Source organism: Phyllostomus hastatus, unplaced genomic scaffold (assembly GCF_019186645.2).
Source record: "Phyllostomus hastatus isolate PE091 unplaced genomic scaffold, TTU_PhHast_1.1 phas_scaffold_1674, whole genome shotgun sequence".
Classification (NCBI taxonomy): Eukaryota; Metazoa; Chordata; class Mammalia; order Chiroptera; family Phyllostomidae; genus Phyllostomus; species Phyllostomus hastatus.
The window spans coordinates 2,329,658-2,354,627 of NW_025334011.1; the positions used below are offsets into that span (position 1 = coordinate 2,329,658).

The 24,970-nt window shown below is 39.8% G+C and overlaps 1 protein-coding gene across 8 annotated transcripts; it reads right to left on the minus strand.

The window, feature by feature from the left end:
* Positions 1–629: 629 nt before the first annotated feature.
* On the minus strand, positions 630–23,560 carry LOC123831155 (cytochrome c oxidase assembly protein COX18, mitochondrial). 8 transcript variants are annotated; one of them, XR_006787869.1, is made up of 9 exons: positions 23,072–23,560; positions 21,856–21,956; positions 18,800–18,963; positions 17,985–18,106; positions 15,899–16,006; positions 9,934–10,008; positions 5,921–6,081; positions 4,482–4,585; positions 630–849 (listed from the first exon to the last, which is right to left on the minus strand). XR_006787869.1 is itself a non-coding variant. In XM_045857881.1 (7 exons), exons 1-7 carry the CDS (start codon positions 23,411–23,413, stop codon positions 6,218–6,220), a joined length of 978 nt encoding a protein of 325 aa, XP_045713837.1. In that variant the 5' UTR covers positions 23,414–23,560; the 3' UTR covers positions 6,203–6,217. The 8 variants fall into 8 exon arrangements, 5 of the variants coding, with proteins under 5 accessions (XP_045713837.1, XP_045713839.1, XP_045713836.1 ...); XR_006787870.1 differs by having other exon boundaries at positions 631–849; positions 15,899–15,967; positions 17,985–18,109; XR_006787868.1 differs by having other exon boundaries at positions 632–849; positions 17,985–18,109.
* Between the last annotated feature and the right edge of the window lie 1,410 nt (positions 23,561–24,970).

Genomic DNA, 24,970 nt, shown 5'->3' on the forward strand with positions numbered 1-24,970 from the left:
TGGGGCCTGTGAAATCAGTTCAATTCACCAAAAGCAAGGATATGGTAGAAAGATAGTGAAATCTGGACACGGTTAGCCGGGCTCTGATCACTCAACCCAGGTTTTGTTTATCATGAACTATGTGACCTGTGTGCTGTGTCTCATTGTTCCAAACCCAAGATATGGTTAGACGCTGCCCTTGAAAAGTTACTGATCACAAAAACCAAAGATGTGAAAACTCCTTTCCTTGCTGCTCTCTGAAGTTTCCCCCAGTCTGCTTTCTAGACTAATACGTGGACACTTGCCTTAGTTACACTGTAGCACTCACAGATCCTCCAATCATACATGATATCAACCTGGACAAAAACACTTGAGTGGTCAAATTAACCACCAAAAGCTGAAAACAGGGGCGATTCTGTACAGTCTAGGACTAAAATACAAAGGGAGAGGAAAAGACTAGCTACGCATAAGTGTCAGAGAGTAAAAGATATGGGAATTTACCAGAATGCCTTCTGTGTATGCTTATGATACAAATATTATATGCTAATATATACACAAAGGAGTCATTTCATCACCCCTAAAAACATAAAATTATGTCATGAGCTTAAAAAATTCACATTTCCTCCTTGGTTTTCATCCTCTTGTTTATTATGTCAGCTTCATGATCTTCTTCACAAAGGAAGCAGAAAACAAAGGAAATTGGGAAAATGGGAGCTGAACACCCGACAGAGGTCACCTTTTGGTCTTTAACTCTGCCTCCCCACAGAACTCAGGAAGGGGAACACAGGAGGGAAAAGCGCATTCAGTCCTGCTCCTCCTCTGCTGGGACAGACACAGCTGCTGAATCCAAACGCAGGTCACAGGCACCACCTAGAGGCATTAATCATAAGTCCAACTCCCACTTCAATCAACGCCGCAGTTCAAAGTCCAGTTCTCCCTCATCACGGACTTAAAGTGCTCCCCCATCTCTAAATACTGTCAGGGGAGGGGCGTGGACCCAGATGAAGAGGAGACGTTCAAATATGCATGTCCTGCCCCATCCTGAGACTTATCTGTGTCACCATCTCGTTCCTTAGCACCTTTGTGGTTTCCCTCACTGTCTCTTCCACAAGAAAAATGTATGACATAAAAGTCATGATTCTACCTTTGTGGAGTCAGGGGGTCATGAAATTGAAACCACAGTAACTTCACATTAGCCTTAACTCAAGGAGCAGGATGCCCTTTTAACAATGAAAATATGTCTGCAACAAATTATCTTAGATCCTGCCATTTATTGCTGCTCCCAAAGGAGTGCGTTTCCAGGAAGTCTTGCCCTCGCCAGTGGGCTTTACCTTATCACCAGTAACAAAGCATTTGGGTGGTGTTTTAAATTAGTCACCTGTACATCTTATCTTTATAACATTAACTGGGGTAAATAAACAGGGCCCCCCAAATTCAAAGGCCTATCTATACCCAAGGTTTCACAACTCACCAGGCACAGTTAAGGGATAACTGAAAATAATGAGAAGCTATGAGCTTCCTGTGTATGACTGAGTCTCCAACTCAGGACTATGTTTGACAAATACCTTGGACTTCCATGATATCAGCAAACTAACTAGAAGGCAGCTCAGCTGGGCAGAAACTATGCTGGCTGGGGACACTGGAGTTCGAGGTTCTAGTCCCTTCTTCGTTACTATCTAGCTGTGGCATCTAAGCCTACTCAGTTAACATCTTAGTTTTCTCATCTATAAAATAAAGTTGTTTATTATGAATTATAAAAGTCTATAAACATAAAATAATTTCATTGTAATTTGAAAGTCATGGGTGTAATAAAGCCTATATGAAAGGCCCATCCTTTATTAGCACTGATACTTTGTTTCTCAAACCACTAGTGGGCGGTGTTGGTCTATTTGCCTAAGACACAACCTGCAGGGTAGGCAAGGCGATTACTCTGGCACTAAAGAATAACCTCGGCAATGTTTTTCTCATGATGGTCTGCAGCCCACCTACCTACTGCTGTAATCACTATCTCTTGTGTTGGCTATAACATACATCTGCCAAGTAAATCAATAAAAATGTCAAGAATAAAAAGCTTAATATTATGGTTTTCTTTATAAATTAATCATTAGACCCCACTCTAAGTGATATCATTTTAGTTCAATCATTAATCACTTCAATTATCCATTTAAATATCAATTCATTAAAACTGTAACTGTTTAAAAAAGAATTAAGATCGTATTTAATGATCCAGAACAATTACATAGGTTCCCGCTTTGCCCAAACAGAGGTGTTTCTAAAAAGATGTGTGCAACAGCACTTTTTATGGTGAAGGAAGTCGTATGTTTCACTACAGAAATTTTTAACTTCAGAAAAGTCACAAGAAGCTATAAAAATTTCCCAAATCTTAACATCTGGAAAATATCATTGTTTTTATTTTGTAACTTATCCATTTCAAGTTTACTTTTAAATAATCCCTATATATTGTGTTCTATACTCTGCTTTTTCCTCATTAATTATACCATGAACATTTCCAAGATTCATTATCTTCTCCATCATCCATGTTAATGTCTGCCCAGCATTACATTATAGGGGTAGGAAAAAAATGTCAAGCTTTGTGCTGAGAGCTTGTTATATTTTAGCTCATCTACCCCCTGCAAGGACCTGGTGAGTTAGGGGCTGTTTAATCCCCAGTTGACAAAGGAGAACACAGAGGCTTCAAGAGGTTAAGAATCATGCCCAAGTGTGCACAAAACATGGTAAGGAGTAGTTGAACCCAAGCCTGTAACTTTAGCTAGCATTACTGAATCCTAAAATGAGGAAGATAGGGATGGAGGCTGGTGCCTGGGGAGGAGCATTAATCAAATTTGTATGGGGAATAGGGCATATGGATATGTGAATCCAAGATGTTTACTTTACAGTTCTTTGACAGTACCTTAAACCAAAGCATCTGCTGTAGGCTCAACGTTTGTAGCCACCACCCCCCCCCCCCGAGTCATACGTTAAAACCTAATTCCTGATGTTATTTGGAGGTGAGGCCCTTGGTAGGTGATTTGGTCATGAGTGTGGTGTCCTCATGAATGGGACTAGTGCCCTTATAAGAAAGGGCCCAGACAAGTCCCCAGTAGGGGGCACACCAGAGGCAACCACACATTGATGTTTCTCTTCCTCTCATTCTCCCTTCCTCTCTCTCTAAAAATAAACAAAATCTTAAAAAAAGAAGGGGGGGAGAGCATGAAAGGGCCCAGAGAGCTCCCAGCCACCTGCTTCCATGTGAGGACACAGACAAATCAGGAGTTTTGAACTAGGAATCAAGCCTTCCCCAGACACTGAATTTTCTGGCATCTCATCTGATCTTGGACTTCCCAACCTCTAGAACTGTGAGGCATAAATTTCTGTTGTTTATAAGCCCCAGTGGTTTGTTTTGAGAGAAAAAAAAATAAGGTATATAAACTCTTCTTAGCTTTCAGGCTGTACAAAAAAGCAGTGAGCCAGATTTGGCCCATGGGTCCTAACTTGAGGACCCCTGATTGAAACTATCCCATGCATATTATACACACTACATGGCGTAGGACAAAGTACAGTGAATTCTCTTTATTCGTGGGGGTTTCGTTCTATAAAGCCCCTGGAAACACTGCATTAGTGACTGATCACACTGAAACACTGGTTAGAGCAGGGAGCCATTGCTCTTAAGGGAAATATAATGTTAGGTTCCTGCGAGCCTGTGTTCACAACAATTTGTCAGCCAGTCTAGACATAACCTTGTCCTACTGTGTGTTCTCTTTGAAGACTCCTCATTTAACAGAGAGAGTTGATCCATTTACATTGAACTCACGGCCAATAGTACTCTAACTCGTGCCTGAATGAGGCGTATCTAACACATTTTTTCTCTGTGAGGACATCATAGCCTTCCTACATTTAATGCTCATGGGCACTTTTAAGCAGAGGAATCAACAAAAAGTATAAAAATGAGAAAAACATGGTACTAAAGTAGACCACAAGAAGAACACTTGTTTACAGTGTGGAGCGGAAACAAGCAGGCGGACTGTCACCCAGGGGATGTGTGCGCTGGGCAGCTCATGTTTTTTGCTGCTCTAAGCATGCATGTGCGATGTCTACTAATAGCAGCAAAATCAACATAAGCATTTTACAAGTCAATATTACTAAGTAGGTGAATTCAAAATATGAATCTGTGAAAAATGAGGATTGGCTGTATTTTTAAGTAAAATAACACATTATCTCATAGGTAGGTGAAAGTTAGAGATGAGGGAAAAGTTATTTCATTTTTAACTCTATACTTGATTGTGACTGTAATTTTAAATAGGAACCTGAGTTTTGTCTTGAACCCCAAACAGTATACATGTATGTGGAAACACAAATAAATATATGCTGAAGTTTCTGTAATAAAACTTACAAGAGGGAGTTTCTTACCTATAGTAATACATGGGATGAATTTTAAGTGGCATGGGTTCTGAAGCTGTTAATGTTCTCATAGATACAGAATTTATATTTTTAATACTCCTTACCCTTAGAAGCATCCATCATTCACAGAAGATCCAGGAAGCTTCAGGTTATAAGTAGAAGAAATTCCTCAAATTAATTGTAGTAGTTAGGACATTCAGAAATGCAGCTGCAATGAAAAGAATACAGTTAGATATGTCTCATATTCTATTTTTAAGTTCCTCTGGAGAACTACAATTTAGCCAGAAATCAGTGCTAAATTAAACACAATGTTGCCTTTCCCAACTAAGGCAAATGTAATTGCTTTACCAGGGATATATAGAGAGAGGCATGCCTGTGAAATTCTCTCAAAATGGAAGACAGCGGTTGGGTAGTTTCCCATGAAATTTTTGGATCTCTGGAGTCTAGCAGAGACCTTCAAGGACAGAAATTTACTTTCTCTGGCCTCAGATAGAAAAACTCCATAGGAGCAGCTGCTTTCTTGGAGCATTTACTTTTATTTTTCTTTCAGGTCTTTCCATAAAGACTTTTGCTCCCAAACACCTAGACATCCTCCTTTTCTAAAACATAAGCAGCAGTACAGACCTGGGTGGTCGAGAAGGCAGTCGGCGGTAGGACACATGGGAACAGGGTCCTCTCTGTCACCTGCCTCTTTGGGACGGTGATGTCCATTACCTCCCTTGTGTTCAAGGCACAGCAAAGCAAAAAAGTTGCTATTGTAAGATCTAAGTAAGGCCTCCATATGAAAGTGCTTTCTGGGTGTAGTCTAGCTGATTCTTGGCAATTTTGCTGCCATTCGTCAGCTGGTACTTTTTTACATTCTTTTCTTGTGGTATCAGTCAGGCCTTGTGGTTCCTATGAATGGGAATCCACCAGGATCAAAATGCCTTTATATATAGTTCTCTTTTTTAATTACACACATTGAAGTGGCATCGGTTAATAAGATTCTATGGGAGTTAAGTATATAACTCTCTGGTACATGATCTGTACATCACATCGTGTGCCCACCACCCAACGTCAGATCATTTTCCATCATGACATGCTTGGCCCCCTTTACCCTTCACTACTCCCCAGCCCCCTTCCCTCTGGTAACCACCACATCGTTTTCTGTGTCTATGAATTTCAGTGTTCTATCCCACACACAAGGGAAATCATACAGTTCTTAGCTTTCTCTGACTTATTTCACTTAGCGTAATATTCTCAGGGTCCATCCGGGTTGTCGCAAATGGCAGTATTTCATCTTTTCTGATGGCTGAGCAGTATCCCACCATATCTATGTACCCCATCTTCGCTAACCAGTCGTCTGTAGAAGGACACTTTGGTTCTTTCTTCACTGAGATTGTGGGAGGTCTCAGGTGAAGCAGATATAAAGGCTGGGCTTTCCGAGTGTGGGGCTGGAGAATTGTGGGAAGAGACCAACCTATTTAGGGGGACGGATTTCTTTCTCAGGGGCAATCCCTAAATCTATCCTAAACGAAACATTTGAAAATGTCGTGCAAGTGACCTTTGAGCAGCATGGGGTTGGGCACGGACCTCCCTCACAGTCGGACTTCCAGGCACAACCTCAATTGGTCCTCCGATTCCGTGGACCCACACCCACAGATTCGCATTTCCAGGTTCCCAGCCGCTGATGGAGAATAGTTTCCACCTACGGTTTGGCTGACTCTGCGAATGGGAAACCAGGGATACAAAAAGCCCACCATATATTTATTAGGAAAAAAAATCCACTTATAAATTGACCAGCAGAGACCATACCTGTTGTTTAAGGGTCAACTGTATCTTATATCTCCAACAAATACATTCAGTATTTTCCTCTCATTGGCAAAAGCAGCATAAAAAATTTGTTCAGCGTTCCTGGAAAACTCTAAAACACCTAGTAAATATCACTATATATTTTATCTGAAAATAAATGAGTACCAAAATGACAATGTAATGTTAACAAGAGTGACACAATTAATGAATAAAGTTTAAATTCTTCCTATAATCCCGTCTGCTTTTAGACTGCGTTTGACTCATGATTGCAGTCAGGTTAATTTGTAGAGCTGGCCAACTACTCCCTCCCTGAGGCCACGTGTGGTCCTTATCTGACGAAGCTTGGTTCCATCGTTCAGTTCACTCTGTCTTTTGGCATTGTCGCAGTCCAAAACTGGGAAGTTTAGAAGGTGGTATCTTTCAGCTGCCAGTGGAAGGGTCTACCATACTTTGAGATGATGGAAAACACTCAAGCAGCTGTTTCCAGAATTCTCCCCAACAATCTTACTTCACAATCATTTGATCTACCTGCATTCTGTAATGACTGAATGCATAAATTAGAAGAACAAGATTCATATTCACACTCTCTAGCTCAGTAAGATAAGTCTTCACCTATTATTTAATTTCTAGTAACATTAAAAGTAATGTACTCCTTTTCATTAAAATGAATGTACTCATTTCATATGAGAGGGGACCCCCCAAAAAAGGAATTACATTTTGGGGGGTGGGCCCCTTGTAGTAGAGGCTTCCCCTGCAAGGTGCATGTTCTAGGAACCCATCTGTATCAGTGCACCAGCTGGTGTTGTGAGGCTGCATTGGGCTTCAGTTAACTTTTTTTTAAACTTTCAATGTCTTTGCCTATTTCATGATGCTTTACAAGTGCACCTGCTCACACCAGACTGAGTGTTGAGCAGTTTTTGACGAAAAACAGCATGACCTCCACGCCCTTTTCACCAGATCTCTCCTTTTCTGTTTCCCTGGATGAAAAAAGTCCTCAAAGGAAAACGTTTTCCTGATGTGTAAGAGGTGAAACAAAAAATGGCAGAAGCACTAAAAGGCACGAAAATTGACGAGTTCAAAACTATTTTGAGTAGTGGGAAAAAATATCTTGCTAGATGTATTGCATCAAGTGGAATTTTGAAGGTGATAGAAGTTTAAACACGTAAAAATACGTAATTTTTTATAAATGAATTCCATTTTGGGGGGTGGATCCCCCTTATATTCATTATTTTAAAATTTGCTTGATGTGATCCTGGAGCTTTTAACCCTTTCAAAATCACTTTGCTCTGCCCTGGGTAGTGTGGCTCAGTTGGTTGGAACGTTGTCTTGTAACCTGAGAGATCGTAAATTTGATCTCTGGTCAGGGGATATGCCTAGGCTGTGGGTTCAGTCCCTGGTTAGGGACATGTGAGAGGCAACCGATAAATGTTTCTCTCTCACCTCCGTGTTTTTCCCCCACTCTCTCTCCTTCCCTACTCTCTCTAAAAAATCAAAAGCATATTCTTGGGTGAAGATAAAAAAAATTACTTTGTTCCTTTTTCCAAGACATGAAATAATGAATTTTGTAATATATTAAGTTCCCCATACCAACATTATATATTGTCATGCCAAGGTTTACATGTCTACCTAGAGGATTCTCCCAATTACTATTGGCTTGACCTCAGCCTGTTTTTCAATTTTTAAAAGGTTTATCAAGGACATATCTGTTACATTCATGTTACATATGACTAGGAAACAATACATGTAAAAATTTGTAGGTTTTGCCTGAAATATTCAAAATGCAAAATTACATAGGCATATATAGATGAATGTTATTTTTTATTGTTCAATTACAGTTGATCCTATTCCCCCTCCCCCCATTACTCTCCCCTGCCCTACTCACCTCCACCTCCCACATTCAATCCTCCCCCATCCCACTGTCCATGCCCATGGGTCTTTTATACATGTTCCTTGACTTGACTCTTCCCCTTCTTCCCCTGTTATACCCCTGCCCCCTCCCCTCTGGTCACTGCCAATTTGTTCTTTATTCCCATGTCTCTGGTTATGTTTTGCTTGTTTGGTTGGTTGATCTCCACTTACAGGTGAGATCATATGGTATTTGTCTTTCAGTGCTTAGCTTATTTCACTTAGCATAATGCTCTCCAGTTCCATTGTGCTGTCCTAAAGGGTAGGAGCTCCTTCTTTCTTTCTGCTGCATAAAATTCCATTGTGTAAATGTACCATAGTTTTTTGACCCATTCATTTACTGATGGGCATTTAGACTGTTTCCAGCACTTGGCTACTGTAAATAACATTGCTATGAACTTGAGGTGCATAGGTTCTTTTGGTGTTTTAGGATTCTTAGGGTATAATCAAATTCAATTGTGTAAACATGGTACAGAAGTCAAAAGTTTCAGAAACTTTTGGACAAATATATGATTTGAATACTGCAGGAATTCAAATATCCCAAAGCCAAATAATAATTTCACAAAAATATGTATTTATTAGGCAATCAGTTATTACAACTTTGAAACCCATAAATTTCAAATAGAAAATTTTCTATACATTTGGGTAATTTCCAGATTATCTGTGTTATTGTAGAATCACCTCACAAAGACACAAGTGTCTATGATGACAGACCATTGTAATTGCAACCTCATGTTTTACATTACATTTGCATATGGCTTTAAATATTTAGCTTTATTATAGAAATCTGAATTCTTTCATGATTCAAATGTCACACCTAGAATTTCAAATTTTGCATTCTGTCGTAACTCCACTTACCACCCTACAGGAAAAAAAAGCTAGTTTTGTTAATTTTTTTCTGGGGTCTCTGTTTATGTTGCTTTTAGGGCTTAATCTGATTATTTAAGCAATTTAAAAGGTGATTCTTTAAAAAAAAAATTCCTGATATCTTCAGAGGAAACTATGAAGATATGAGGTCTGTCCAGAAAGGTATTCGGCCATGTAATATGAAAAAACAGAGCCATTTATTGAACATACAAAATACGAGAAACATTGTACATAGAACGACAACACTTCATTCCCCTTCAAAGTAGGTACCTTGGGACCTCACACAGTTCTCCCAATGGCCATCCCCATTGTATCTTCCTGAATGTCATCAATGGTCTGAAATCTCTTGCCTTTCAAAGCTGACTTTAGTTTTGGAAAAGCCAGAAGTCACAGGGCGCCAAATCTGGGTTATAGAGGGGCTGAGTCAGGTGGATAATTTGATGTTTTGCTAAAAAACTCTACATGAGACATGATGCATGAGCAGGTGCATTCTCATGATGAAGCTGCCAGTCACCAGTTGCCCATAGCTGTGGCCTTTTGAATAATGCAAATAGTTTCCACAGAAGAATGTTCAAGCTTAAAGCAAAATGTGATGCAGATTTGTTGCTCTACTTGCTCGTTTTGAATGCGGTGGCCACAGTACACATGCTCACTCAATGGCACCTACCACCCCCACTGACTAGTACAGTGAAGGTGTCATTATTCACATATGCACGTTCCAGTCCACTCTTCTTGGCTGCCAGGTTACACTGACATCCCGTAAACCATTCTCATTATATTAACAATGGCTGGACTTTTTTCTGGACAGACCTGTAATGGGTGATTTAAGTATAGATACAAAATAGAGAAGCTACTCAGGTTTATTTGGGAAATGATTTTTCTTCCATTCTTTCCCAGAAACTAGTTTCCTCAGTGTGGTCCTGGACTGGCTGAACCTCTTCTGAGACGTGAGGGGTTTGTCTTTAGCTCTTGAGTGCTTTAAAGATATGGTACCTGGAAAGGCTTTGCCGCAGGTGTGGTTTCTCCTTCAAGGTCCTTCATGTAGTTTTGCAACCTCTCTTGGGTTATCTGCAAGAGTGGCAATCAAAGATTTCGATTTTCTTTTGTAAAGCCACATCTTCCCTCCTATGATGTTTGGCCAGGATAAGACTGCTCAGGTTTTCTCTCCCAATGGTTCCTGGGAAGAATACTTTTGGGTCGTTCCAGGTAAACCTATTTCACCTTCTAACAGAACTCTGAGCTGAAGTTATCATAATGGTAATGATGTAAATTGATTCAGGTGTGCGTCTCTTTTCCTGACTCTTGGGCTGAGATACACCCATAAAAAATTGAACCCTGTCTGGAGACAAGGTACAAATAAATAGACCATGGCCATGACCTGAAGACAAGGTACAAATAGACCACAGCCATGACCTGAAGACAAAAGCTTTCAGAACTGCAGGGCCAGGACCGAGCTCTGCCAGGAGTCCCTCGGCAGCAGAGACAGAAGGACCGGACAGGAGGTGTCAACGTATCTTAACAGCATGTGTTCTCTGTGCCTGTTTTGTACCCACCTGCCCGACCTCAGGCCCTGGAAGTGCTCCAGGTTCTAACTGTTGGGGAAATAAGATCAAAGATCACAGACTCAGAATTTCTGAAATATGACTTGCTGCTTACTATAAAATCTGCCTGGAAAAATAAAGGGGATTATTTACCAGTCTGAAGTCAAGCAATGGATTCACCTCAGTTCATAACTAGTTGTCTTTATACATGAGTGTATCTCAAGATCCCAGACACTCCCAGCCCCATCAGAAATTATTTTGAGATCTGGAAGGAAGGGCCTTTTATTCTCAAATAAATTGATTGTATGTCTTTGAAGAGCAATTCAAAGAGTTTGAAAATGGCAGCACAATAGGAAGTTAGGTAAAATATACATTGGAAAAAACATACAAATGTACAATTTGAAATCGAAGAGAATCACAGCAAACCAGGTCAAGCATGCTCATGAAAGGAGATTCACCTATTTGAAAAGGGGGAGTCAAGCGTTCCTTTATTTTTTACTTTTCAGAAAATGATAGACATCTTTGAGGACAAAGGAAGTGGGCTGAATTCCCTCACCCCATCATGAGAAAAATATCTGAATCAGTACACAATGATAATACACATACTAAGGGCCAATTTGTTCCAGAGATATCCAAAATTTTTCTCAAATTTCCTTCCCTCTTTCTGCTATAAAGGAGCACACACATTTGTCTCTGCTTCCTTGATTGCAAATCTTGTAAAGTTACTTGAGGTAGCTATGCTGTCGAGTCAGAACTAAGCCTGAATCAGTGAATACTACACTGTTGTTCCCACAGGGCTTGGTTCCTGCAAGCCTCTGGTCACAAGCTTACCAACCATCAGTACAATGTATCGTTGACTCACTGACATTAAAAGCATGGCAAACAGAACTCACAACTGAAGTTTATCTAACACAGGTATTCTCTCCTTAAGAAACTTCACTATCTAGCACTTCAGCATGACACTTGGAGGGCATTTTAAATAGAGAAATATCTAACAAAAAGCACAAAAATGAGGGTTTTAAATAGAGAAATATCTAAAAGCACAAAAATTAGGGAAAAAGCACTAAATACACAGGAAAAAGGACACTTATTTACAGTTTGAAAACTGAAACATGAAGGCACAGCATTGCCTTGTTTGACTTTGCTGGGAAAAGTGTGCCTCAGGTGACTTGAATGTTTTGTTACTCTGTGCATGCCCAAGAATGCCATCAGAAGCATTGTGAGTATTGATTTGAACGTTCAAATAAGTTTTAGCAGGTTGGCAAACTGGCAAATATAAAATCTGCTAATGAGGACTGACTGTACGTTAAGTTTTAACTCCTTACTGGGAAGCATGTTATTCTCAATAGGACAGTTATAAGCCAGGGCTGGGAAGTCAGGAAGAGAACCTAGCCTCCACTGCTCTACGTTCTCAGTGAGTTGCAGTAATATGGCAACCAGAATGGCTAAGACATAACAGACATTACTCAAGAAATGACTGATTATCAATCATTTCACTTCAGTTTTTATTAAAAAACGTAAGATGGAATGATAGGGCATTTCGGAATCTAGTTCATACTCCAATACAGTAAAAACTTATAATTTATAATCTTCTCAAATGCCTGTCAAATCTATTCCTAAAAATCTCAACCAGAATTTTATCACATTTTTTAGTTCAACAAATAACAGATGGGTCCACAATTTATATTACCTGTGAATTTTTCCATATTAAACATCTACCATAGTTTTAACCCACTGGAGTACTTAATCCTTTCAAATAAACAAGTTTATAAAATCACCTCCATAACAGATACTTCCTTTCTGGTTTATCCTCCCTTGACTAAAAGAACTTAATGCTTAAGATTTTCCACTTTGGTCTCTAGCAGTACTTAGTTCCATACTTTGTATTCCAGACCTTTTGGGTGACGGGAAAAGGAATGTACACTTCTTGTATTCTCTGAGTATGTTTGAGAGGCCGCCACCTACCATATGAGGTGCTGTATTGCGTGCACGGACTATTCGACTACCAGGTATCTCAAGTTCATTTTTAAAAATCACACATTAACCCACTGTCAATGTATATTCCATCAGAATAAGATTTCTTAGCCAGGAGTTACTGGAGGCATTTCAGGGTATGTGGTCAATGACGGCCCATTCGTTGTGAGTTTTTGGAAGAGAAAAGCAGTTTTATCAGATGCTCAAACATGCCTATAATCACTCACACCTCCAAAATGTTAAGAATCACCTCACTGGATTCTTTTGTTTTATAAAGTTTTAATGTGTGGGACTGTTCAATACTCATCATTGAGTATCTATTTCTGTTTTCCAAAGTTCTAGTTTCCTCTAGCAAACTGTAATTTTATAAACAGAGCCAGACACTTTTATATTCTTAGGACACAATTAAACATAATATATCACTACATTTCTAGCACTTAAAAGACTTTGAGTGTTGTCAAACATAACTGGATTTTAACCAATAGTACTTCACAGAGTTCATGATTTTAAATAAAGGCAAATTAATTCATATCTGAATAAATCTTCTAAGTATATTAAAGTGGTAGTGATATTTGTAATTGTTTCAAAACTGCTGAAAAATATGTCATTTTCTTGAAATAAACTTGGTGTAAAAGGCGGCAAAAAGATCCTTATAAGGAGTGTCTGAATCTCCCTTGGTTACGGGTATTCGGCAAAGTTGGCGAAACCTGGGAGAACGCAGCAGCAAGTTCTGTGAAAGGCCCATGAAGCTGGAGCATAACCAGTAGAGAACAATCGACTATAAAAAAACACAAAAATAACCAACATGAATGTTAACACCTCTCCATTCTCCAAGGACACCAAGCTCCAGAGACAGGCAGGCAACAAAAAAGAAAATTAAAATCTTTGCCAAGAGAAGTACACCAGGAGGGAACAAGAGCTGCAGTTGCTATTAGGTACCTGGGACGGATCTCCTAGGTAGGAAGGAAGGATGAAAGGAAGACCAAAAGCAGAAAAGAAAGCAAAAGGCAAGGCATTCATGACAGAAACCAGAAGAAACACAGTGGCTCCCAGAGGCCCAAGAGCGGTCTCCCTTCCTTTCTTAACCATGCTTTCCCCCGCTGAGCATTCGGACAAACTGCTATCTTGGAGGTAAGGCACTGGAGGCACCGTCCTTTACAACAGCAAATTCAGCCTTCCTAGACCTCATTTTCCTCCATGTAGTCCTCCACCCACCAAAATTTTCCAGTAACTGTGCTAAGTATAGTCAGGAAGGCATTACCTTTGACTTTTTTGAGACGTATAGTCTTAACATCTTCAATTTTCTTTTGTGCTACCACCCAGATTGATTTATAAAGGCCAGTGACTAAATTCTGCAGCCTCTAATACCAATCCCATACCTACAAGTGTCCCAAATGTCTGTTTGGCATCAGAAGCTAACCAGACCCCCAAGGCATGAACTGGCATGTGGTGGTTGAACCCAGGTCCTGCAGTCAAACTGCTTGAGTTTGCATTTTATTTACTTGACTTTGAGTATGTTATTTTTCTTCTGTTTCAGTTTTCTCATTCATAAAATGGGCACAGGGTTATACAGCTCTTAGAAGGTTGTGGTGAAGAATAAATGAGATAATTCAGAGAGGTAAGCACAGTGTTTGGCTCATATTAAGCTCTTGTATTTGTTCCAAAAGCAAGTTTTTAGGAAGAGGAAGTGACAAATCATCAAAGGGTAGATTAGCTTGTAGTTAGGAGCAAAGGCCAAGCTGCCTGGATGTGCTAAGACTTAATAGATGAGTGACCCTGGATGATTTACTTACCCTCTCTGTGCTTAAGTTTCCTCATCACTAAAGTAGAGATTATAACAGCACCTACCTCAGTGCATTGTTGGGAGAACTATATGAGCTGATATATGTGAACCACTTTAAATAGTGTCTGGCACAAAGTCAGTGTTGACTAAACATTACCTATCATCATCTGATTTATCCACTAAGCAAAAAGTATCCTGAATTCAACTTCACAGACTACAGACTGTCTACTAAAAATCATTCTTCTTCCTTACTAATAATAAAGTCCTACCTTTCAGCTGGTATACTGCCATCTCAAAAACAAAACAAAACAAAACAAAACAACAACCCAGACTTCCCAGCCTCTCCCACAGTTAGGTGTGGCCACGTAATTAACACGTAAGCACAAGTGTTTGGTGGGACGTCTGGCAGGGTTCCTTACTAGGGGCTGACTGCACGTGAAGCTCCTTTTTACCATTCCTGCTGGGTAGTGAGTCCCAGCAGCCGTCACAGCCACAGTGTGCCTTAAGGATGGAAATCACAGACTGTGGGTGACGGAGCACTGAGAAAGAAGCAGGCTGGGCCTCTCACGTCCCCTAAGAGCTCTACACTAAACTGCCTAACTGAAGCTCTATATTTAAGAGAATAAACCCTGGGTATTTAAGTTATTACTATTTTAGATCTGTTACTCACTTTGAACCCAGCCCATCACTGAAACTTCACTGCTCTTATTTTATTTGAGCTGGGGGTTTCCTTAGTTATAACTGAGGTTACTTCTACCCAGAAATGTAGTAATTCTGTACTTTTTTTATTTTTAGTGCATTTTACAACTACTTTTATATAAAAATTACTATAATAGGTACTCGATGTTATTCCATTAATTCTCACAGACGTTATGATGTCCAGTTTAGGAGTGTGGAGACTTACTTTGCACAGTAATAATGACAATATTATGTCCAAGGGATAGCTTTAAAAACACACTTTTGATGCTAAAAACATACTGTTTCAGATTTATAAGACAAATAATATGAAAAATTGATAAAAGCCTAATTATCAGCAATAAATGGATTCTACTTTATGATCTATGTATCAGTGTGGGCAAAGAGTGAGTTACCTTTGACATAGCTTTGCCCTCTTAGCACTAAGTATTCATGACAAATAATCAAAAGACTATAAAAATACAAAATAACTGAAAACATAACTATTTCTTTTGCTATTTCTACCAAAGTTTAATTACAAATAAATAAGGACTAGTGTACCTATCTCATAAGGAGTTGTCCGAAGTTAAATAATATTACCTACGAACCCACATGGACTCAGCACAAAGTTTTGCTTCTTTTTTAAGTGCTAAATTCCTTGGCCCTGTCTATGTAGGCAGAGAAAATTCAATATAGCAACTAACCAAACAGAGAGAATACTTTGTCCACAGTACTGTGCAAGGTATTTTGGAAGATTATAAAAAGAGAAAAGGAGTCTAATTTAGTAGGAGAGTGAAGACACACACACATAAAGGGCCAGTCCCAAGATTTAAGTGTCACAAGGTAACAGAGACAATAAATTAGTTATTACGGAAAAAACTCGGATTGAGTAGTCAGAAAAAGCTCAACAGAAGAGGCAGAAACCCAGCCAGTCGAGCTAAGCTCAGACAAGGTTAATAAGCAAACAGTGCTGGTGCTTACTCACTGAAGGTACTGTTGCAGCCACTGGGATCATCAACACAGACACCGCTCGAACAAAGTATGTAGCATACGTCTGGAAACGAGACATTCCAATTTTTTGTAGAGCAAAAATCTGAAGGCGTAGAATATATACACACAAAATTATTATTAAAATGCATATTAAACAAGCTGTAAGACAAACTGATTTTCGACTAGCCTCCACATTTTAATAAAAGCAAAAATAAATAAATAAAGATAAGACAAGGATAAGTTTATGTGACTGATCATCTATCTCACAGGTGCCAAACACAAGGCCTGCGGGCCGAATCCGGCCCTCCACCTTGTTTTATGCAGCCCGGCACCTTGTTTCTACCTGGCAGCAGCACCGAGCTCTCACTTAACTGTTTAGGAGTAGTTACATTTATACACTAAAATTACATTTGGTCCTTTGAAGGCAACCGAGAGGCTGATGTGGCCCCTGGTGAAAATGAGTTTGACATCTCTGAATCTTTTATAAAATGTAAGAATTATGCAGAAGTTTTAAATGCAGCAACAGGAAAGAGATTCAGTTATATTAAAGAGAATCACAACATTATTTTTATAAGTCAATTTTTTAAAAAGATTGTAAGACTGAAAGTCCATTCAAGATAAGTACTATGTATGAATCATTACTCTTGTTTTCAGAACTTATATATAGTACCTGGCATGAAGAAGGAACTTGGCATCTCAAAGGTTTGCCATCTGGCTATATGGATTAAGGGAAAGAACCAACACTGGAAAAAGCAGTTATGAGTTATGAATTACTTATTTAAGAGGCAGCACTGTATTTAGGGGTTGTGCGACTTTGCGCAAGTTACTTAATGTGTTACTTAAAGTGAAGCGTAGAGGGCTGTGCTTCACTTTCTCCACCTTACAATGGGCATTAACAATAGTACCTGTATCACAATTAGTCTAAGAATTAAATGAGTTCAAGAACATAACCTGCTAAAATAGTGCCTGAAACATGGGTACGTGAACTGAGAATAAACTTTTATTAAACATATGCATACTGGGTTCGTGGATGGTGTAAAGGAAAGACTAGAGGACTGATATTAATCCACGGTGACCTTGTGTTTATCACTTTCTTCTTTCTAACAAATATTCACTAAGTACCAACCACATTCACAAGACTCTGCTAGGTGCTCCTAGGAAATATAGTCAGACCACACACTTAGACTGGAGTCTTTCCTCAAGAAACTTTCAACGAACACCTTACAGTATCACCTTCATTTTTCTTATCTAAAAAAATAAGGGGTGTGTTAGATTTCTGAGACCAGTGGATATAGGGCCTATGAGATCTCAACTGAGGTAGATCATTTCTAAGGTTTCTTCCAGTTCAGGGTCTATGTTCTCTCAGAGTCTGAGAACAGCTGTTTATGAAATTAAAGGCACATGTCCCATAAACTGCTGAATAAAGAAGCAAGGGATAATGGTAAGATGTAACTGAGACGTCATATTCAATATGGCCTTCACCACACTGTTGTCTGTGTCTATGAGTTATGCATGTGTGTTCTTTTGTTAATCCCTTCACCTTCTTTCATCCAGTCCCTCTGCTGGACTCATAGCTGTCAGTCTCCTCCATGTGTCCACACCTCTGTTCCTGTTTTGTTCATCAGTTTATTTTGTTCATTTGATTCATATAAGTGTCTTTTTCTGACCAGCTTACTTTGCTTAGTATAATAATCTCCCAGTCCATCTATGCTGTTGCAAAAGGTAAGATTTCCTTCTTTTTTTATGGGGACGTAGAATTCTACCATGTAAATATACCGTTTTTAAAAATTCAACCATCTATTGATGGGCACTTTAATCATAGAATTTTAAAGCTGAAAGACACTTTGTAAGTGTTCTAATTCAGCTCTCTTATTTTAATTATAAGCATTCTGTCCCCCAAACAGGTTAAGGAACTGGTCTAAGACAGTTTGTCAATGGCTGATGTGCAACCAGAAAACAAGCTTAACTCTAGCTACAAACTAGAATTAAGACTCAAACACATTTATATTTGATGTCAGAATAGCAGGCACAGAAATCCTAAAAAGTTAACTGGAAAACGAATCTCCCTTAAAACCACTGACCTCTATTATTAGTAAGTTGATGACACCAACAGAGACAGGCAGAATCCAAGTGGAATCCAGGGCAGTGAGGTCAGGGAACCACAGGACCCCTCCAGTAGCTAACTGCTCCTGAACAGAAAAACCTGCTGAAAGTTTTACAAATAATAAAGAATTTCTAAAAACAGCAGAAGGAAATATATAAGACATAGTAATATAATTCTAATAAGGTGTCCCTCACACTGAAGACTTGCATTGGTTTTATTCAGGCTATTTCCATGCCACAACACAAGTCAGCCCTTCCCATATGGAGAAAGAGGCAAGTAGCTTTCTGTAAAAAACAGCTGCAGAGAGCATAAAAATATGTAGCAGTAATCTTTTCAGACTTAATTTTTAAATAATTATGTAGCCATAGGCTGCTTCTTCCAAGTCTATTCAGATTGCTTTCTCGGTAGAAATGCCTTTAAAGTGAAAGTAAAAACCAAATGCTTTAGATTACATTGTTTCTTAGTTAATGTTTATACTTGTAACTGTGAAAGCTTTTCTGTTTCCTTAAGTTTATAAAGAGAAACAACTAGGCTAGGACATCAAATTTGAAACCGTAACACTAATTTGATTATGTCCTCCACGAAGCAGTGGCACTGCTGTCCCTCCTGGATTTGTTTCCTCAACACCGTCTGCTTGCGCTCACATTTCAAACTCCGTATTTATACCGTTTATAAGGGACATGGTTAAAGTATTCTAACTAAGGAAAGTATGGGTTTTTCTTCTTTTTTCTTAAGAGTACAAAGATGTGTTAGAGAACTTATTTGCAGGAAGCAGACTTCTGCAATAGCTACCTTCTGCGTGGGCTGCTCCCGTGCTGAGATTCCGGAGAGCAACAGACATGAAGATCCACATGGGAATCTGAATCCAGACCAACACTGTGGCCTTGAAAGGGTGGCAGTTGTCCCGAACATACAGCTCTGAAACAAGCCTCCGCATATTCTTTAGATAGGTGAGCCTATTGTGAGGGAAGAGGGGACGCGGGAAAGGAGAAAATGTCATTTGACTACTTGTGGTGCTTCACAACCACAGCACAAACATGGCCAGGTGGTGGTTACTGGCCGAAGGATTTATGTAGCATTTTTAACTGTCATAAGCTCCACTAAGGGGCTGACTACACAAAAGGTAAATAAAGCCTTCTATTAAAATTCTCTGGCAATGTATAAAAATTACATTAACAATTCAATAAATCTAATGTTGTCAGACTACAGGCTTTGTCCGTGGTGATCTTGGGCCAGTTAGGCTTTAACAAGGGACACTCCACAACATGGTGCTACTGCAATTTCTATAAAAAAATACTCAAAGTGAAAGAACATTTTACTCAAATCCCTCCACTCTGGCTAAGCTCAATTACTTGGTTCCTAAATATACTTTTTGTAGCAGTGTTGTTTTGTACGGTGTATCCTCTTAGCCTGTCAAAACAGTCTCCATTCTGCGATTCTCTCTCATGTAGATTTTCTTCACTTGTTTCTGTTAACCATATTATTTATTCCTGTTCTTGTCTTAAGCCTCGCTTTCTTGACTACAGTCTCCTTGAAGGTCAAGTGTTGGGTCTTACTCATCTCTAAATCTGTTGCAGCATATTTTTGTATAAAGGTAAGGTATTCAATAGGTCTGCTGAATTTAATCGAATTATAGTGTATTAAATTTAACTGAATTATAGTATATTGAATTGAGATGGTACTTACCAACATTCCAGGCCATTTCTAAGTTAGCCCCTGCCTACTCTACCATCTTTATCTCCTGTTACTCCTCTATAGAGACCTGTATTTTCTGGTGCCTGCATTACTTAAGTCATCCAACAAATCAGACTTCCACATCAGCATGCCTTTGGAAATTATCATACCACTGGTGTAGACAATCCACTATCTTGGCTATCCATCTGACAAATTCGCTTTCACCTGTCAAGACTCAGTTCCATTGAAAATGCAGAAAACTTTCAGATGTGTCCTCCAAGAAGGTGTCCACCCAGCTGCAAAAGGATGTAGCCGGACAATCATCCTGCCAGTGCTGCATAAGCAGGGTGCCACAGACTTATCTCAGCTACATTTATAACACAGGTGAGCAGTTACAAATCTGCTCTTTCAGCCTAGAGCAATAGTTCTGAGATTTCTCTGATCAATAAAACTTTAAAACTAAAGGTTTGCCAACTTTTTATTTTATTGAGTAAAGACATTAATCTATTGCAATGACTTATAATGTCAGGTCTTTTTAACACTAACGAGAAGCAATTTCATATTGAAGGTAGTTGGCAAATTTACACCTATATAGATAAAATATATGGATACCTATAAACGGGGTCTGCCCAGAAGGTATCCAGCCATGTAATATGAAAGAGAAATTTATTGAAGAAGATACAAGAGACACTGTACATAGGACAATGACGCCTCCATCACCTTCAAAGAGGGCACCTTGGGACCTCACACAATTTTCCCAATGGCCATCAGCTGCCCTGTCATATTTTCCTGAATATTATCCATGGTCTTAAGTCTCTTCCCTTTCAAAGGTGATTTTAATTTTGGGAAAAGCCAGAAGTTACAGGGCATAAAATCTGGGTTATAGCAGGGCTGAGTCGCCTGGATAATTTGATGTTTTGCCAGAAAACTCTACACGAGACATGATGCATGAGTGGGTGCGTTGTTGTGATGAAGCTGCCAATCACCACTTGCCCATAGCTGTGGACTTCTGGATAATATGAATAGTTTCTACAGAGCAATGTTCAAGCTTAATGCAAAATTTAATGTAGATTCATTACTCTACTCACTGTCATTTTGAATGCGACGGCCACACAGTACACATGCTCACAGAATGACACCGACTAGTACAGTGAAGTCATCATTGTTCACACATGCACATCCCAGTCCACTTTCCTTTGGCTACCAGGTTACATCAATGTCACACAAACCGTTCTCATTATATTAACAATGGTTGGACTTTTTCCAGACAGACCTTGTGTGTGTGTGTGTCTAACATATATTTTTTCCTCATTGCTGGGAAAAGGTGAACACTGTTTTACAGTCTACTAAGAATCAGAATTTGGGAAGCAAGTAGTAGCTTAGGATGACTGAAGCAGGAGGACCTAGAAGTTCCCCCTGGATGGCTGCAGCATGGCCAAGCACCCTTGGGCAAGGCTTTTCTAAGAGACCAGGCAGATTACCACACAGGCTAGATACAGTGGATGACAGCACCCTGGCTCTCCAGTTGCTTTGTCATGACATTCACATTTCCGCTTCCTTATCCCTGTGGACTATTACCTACTAGTATCTTTTCAAAAAGGTCAAGTCTGTAAATAGCCTGTATCATTCGTTGACTAAAATTCAAACAGACTGGCATAGTACCTTCATCCTGTGAGGCCTTCCCTGACCTTCCATAATGACCCAACTCCTTGCACAAAACCTTTTTATAGTACTTAGTCCAGTCATTATTTGATTGCAGGTCTTTTCAGTTGGCTGGGGACCCTTAAGAATAAGAAATTTAATCTTCTTATCTTTGTTTCTCCATTTCTTTGCTTTCAGCCCAGTATATAAACTATCATGCCCTGGCTGGGTAGCTCAGTTGGTTATAGTGCTACCCCTATACACCAAGGTTGCAGGTTCAATCTCTGGTCAGGGTCCATACAAGAATCAACCAATGAATGCACCAATAAATGGAACAACAAATCGATGTTCCTCTCTCTCTTCCGCTTCTTCTCTAAAATCAATAAATTAAAAAGGTAAAATAAAAATAATAAAACTATGCCACATAAAATTATTAAAATATTAAAAAGAACTATATGTTACATAATTAACATCATTACTTACACACCATATACACACATTTCCATGGTCTTCCATGCACAGAATCAGCCTACCTGGCAACTCTTTTGGACCACCCCAACTGATGTGCATGAATTGCAACTTCTTGGTTAAGATGCCTCGCAATGTTTTTTATTTCTGGCTGCAAATTTTCCACCTAGCTAAAAAAATGTAGAATTTGTTATGAGCACATAAAGGATATTTATTTATAACCACTCATAATTTTCTTTTCTATTCCCTTAACACATTTAAAAATGTGATTTACTGAGCATATCAATAAACTTTAAATGTAAGCATAAGAGGTTAGTTAATTTGCTTAAAATATGCTCAGTTACAACCAAATTGAAATTCCAAATTATACACTTAGCTGTGATCTTGGGCAAGTTAATTAACTTCTAAGATCTTGTTCCCTCATATACAAAACGTGTAATAGTACCTACTTCACAGAGTTACTGTAAGGATTAAATAAAAACTGCACCCTACACTTTTATGTTTCATCCTTGGATTTCCTAGTAACATAAACTGAGGAAATAAGTCTACTAATAAGTCTTTCACATGCTGTGACAGCCACATAGTCCCCCAAATTTTGCATTTATATCTGCCCTGTGTTCTTTCTGTAAATTAGCTCACAGCCTTAGTGATGCTGATGAATCCCTTTCTGTCCTGCATCCACAAGTTTTTTCCCCCAATGATAACAATCTTAAAATATTGAAGCCATTTTTTCTTAAGTCTCACCTTTGAATAATATATTCCTTCAATGCACTTTAACCCATATTACGTGATTTGATCTTAGAACCTCGTGAAGTAGGGCAGGAAGGTATTGCTATCCTAATTCCACAGAAAACAAAACAAAGCACTTAAAGTTGAGTGTCTAAAACTAACCAAACACAGGCTTGTTGGTGGAACGGCCTTAATAGGGAATCAAGTGTGCAAATCGCTAGCTTAACAGTTTTTTCCTAAAACGATCTGTTGGAATATTTAAGGACTAAATGTGCTGCAGCCATACAAGCTGTTCCAACCTCAAAAACAGTAATTTTATAGGTTTCACTATACTTCTGCTGATCCATTTCTCTAACAAGGTTAGTAACCACTTAAGCTTTGAGCAAACCCAGTAGGATAAATGAAATGACAATTACTTGTGTCATTAAACATAACTTATTTCACAATCTTAGCAACGAAGTGGTCACGATTAATTAACAGTAAGCACTCCGGAAATAATCTGGGTATCTTAAACTGACGCATAGGGCCCACGCGCGGGTCGGCGCCCCTCACCTTGGCCAGGATGTAGTGCTGGTAGGCCGCTAGGGGCAGCGTGACCGCGCTGCGCAGGGCCACGGTAGTGAGGATGACGGTACTCCACCAGGGCAGGCCCGTGGCGTTGTGTGCGCCGAGCAGCAGCTCCTCCGCGCCCCGCACGGGCGCCGACGTGGCCAGGGCCTCATACCAGCCGCCCGCACCGCTCGGGCTAACTGCAGAGACTGAAGCCACCGCCCACACCGGCGCCGAGGAGCGCTCGCCACCGCCAGTAGGGACCCGCGCAAACTGCGGACCCTGCGCCCCGAGCCGCAGCACAGGCAGCGGCCGCAGCCACCTACCGCCAAGCCGACAGAGCATTTGTGTGCCAAGGCTGAGCCCAAAACGCGGGCTTCCCAAACTAGCGGCAACTCTAACTCCGTCGAAGCCGTCAGGCGCATGCGTCGACGACCACCGGGAGAAGTGAGCGCTGGGCCGCCCGCAGCTGCTGTTGACCTTCCTAGTCGAGTCAGTGACGCTAGCGTCGCACTGGAGATGACGTAGGAGATAGGGAGTCCCGCCTTTCCCACGCGGCACGGGGCTGGCCTACGCTCAGACGAAACTTTCGCGCTGCTGGCGTGGCCGTCCTCAAGGCTGAACCCGGATTGCTCAAGCAGGGGCGGGGCTTGTTTCTTTGTAAAGGCGGTCTTCACCGGGCGCCTTTTCATTCTATTTTTCTTAAATTAATTTTATCATTTGCAGTGGATTAAGCTTGGTGGGTGGTTTTGGTGGTCATTGGGTAGCCCCCACCTCTTTAAGTGCACTGATTGCTTCCGCTCTAGACCAAGATAGATTATACTGCGAATTAATACGTGGCTGAAATGCCAGCTGGGACAGTGGCACGGATTTCTGACCGACGCCCTTTTAATCATTACTACCCTTTACGCACTAGGCACAGTTCAGTTTAACGGACTCATTTGTTCCCAGTTAGCAATTTCAACCTCACCTGCAAAAGTTTCCTACTTTTTAGTCTTCATTATAATAGCAACGCTCTTAGGGTCAAGTACCATTTCCTGAGTTATGCGAATTATCACTGGCAGCACAGGAACACTTGACTAGCGTTCACATGTATCCGACGTAAGCTTTACACTCTGAATAGCAACATTAGGTGTCTTTTGGTTAAAAGGAATAATACATTAAGTCTACATGGACGAATTATTGCTGGCAACAGTAAACCGGAGTGACATGAAGGAACTTCTACAGGAGGGTCACCCCTAGACTTAAAAATAGGCCAAATTGTGTTTCGTGGAATGAAAATGTTGATTAAAACAAAGACTGCGACAGATGTTGGGATACTGTCAAGTTGTAGCAACTGGTACCAGATACTCTCCTCTGAATCCTGTAAGTCATCTTTCTAAAAATTGGTAAATTCATACATGAATTTTTAAATGTGATTAAACACACCTCAATATATGCTATATAAAAACTGGTATCTAAAATTCTGCAGCACACCAAAAAATACATATATTTTTGCTGACAAAAAAAATAGGTATAATTTTGACTCACACCAATTACTGTTGCGTTGGCTGTTGTCATTTTTTAATTTGACAGTCTAAGGAAAGAAAGTTAGTGCCCCTGACTTATCAAGTATTGCATCTTTTAAAAATTCTTGTGGCACATCAGAGTGCTTCTTGCAGCACACCAGTTGAAAATCTCTAAGTTAAAAAGAAGCAACCCATTGCTACCGTTGACTAAAGGGGAAACATTTTTTTCACAATTTTTTACAACAAAATTGAGAAAAAAAATTTTTTTGCTGGTATAAAAGTGGGAAGATTTTATATGGAAGTATCTTTGCCTATAGATTGTGAAAGAAGGGAATTCTGCTGCATCTCCCTCCTTCCAGAGAACTGTTGAGGTTGGGAGTTGGTCCTTAGAGTG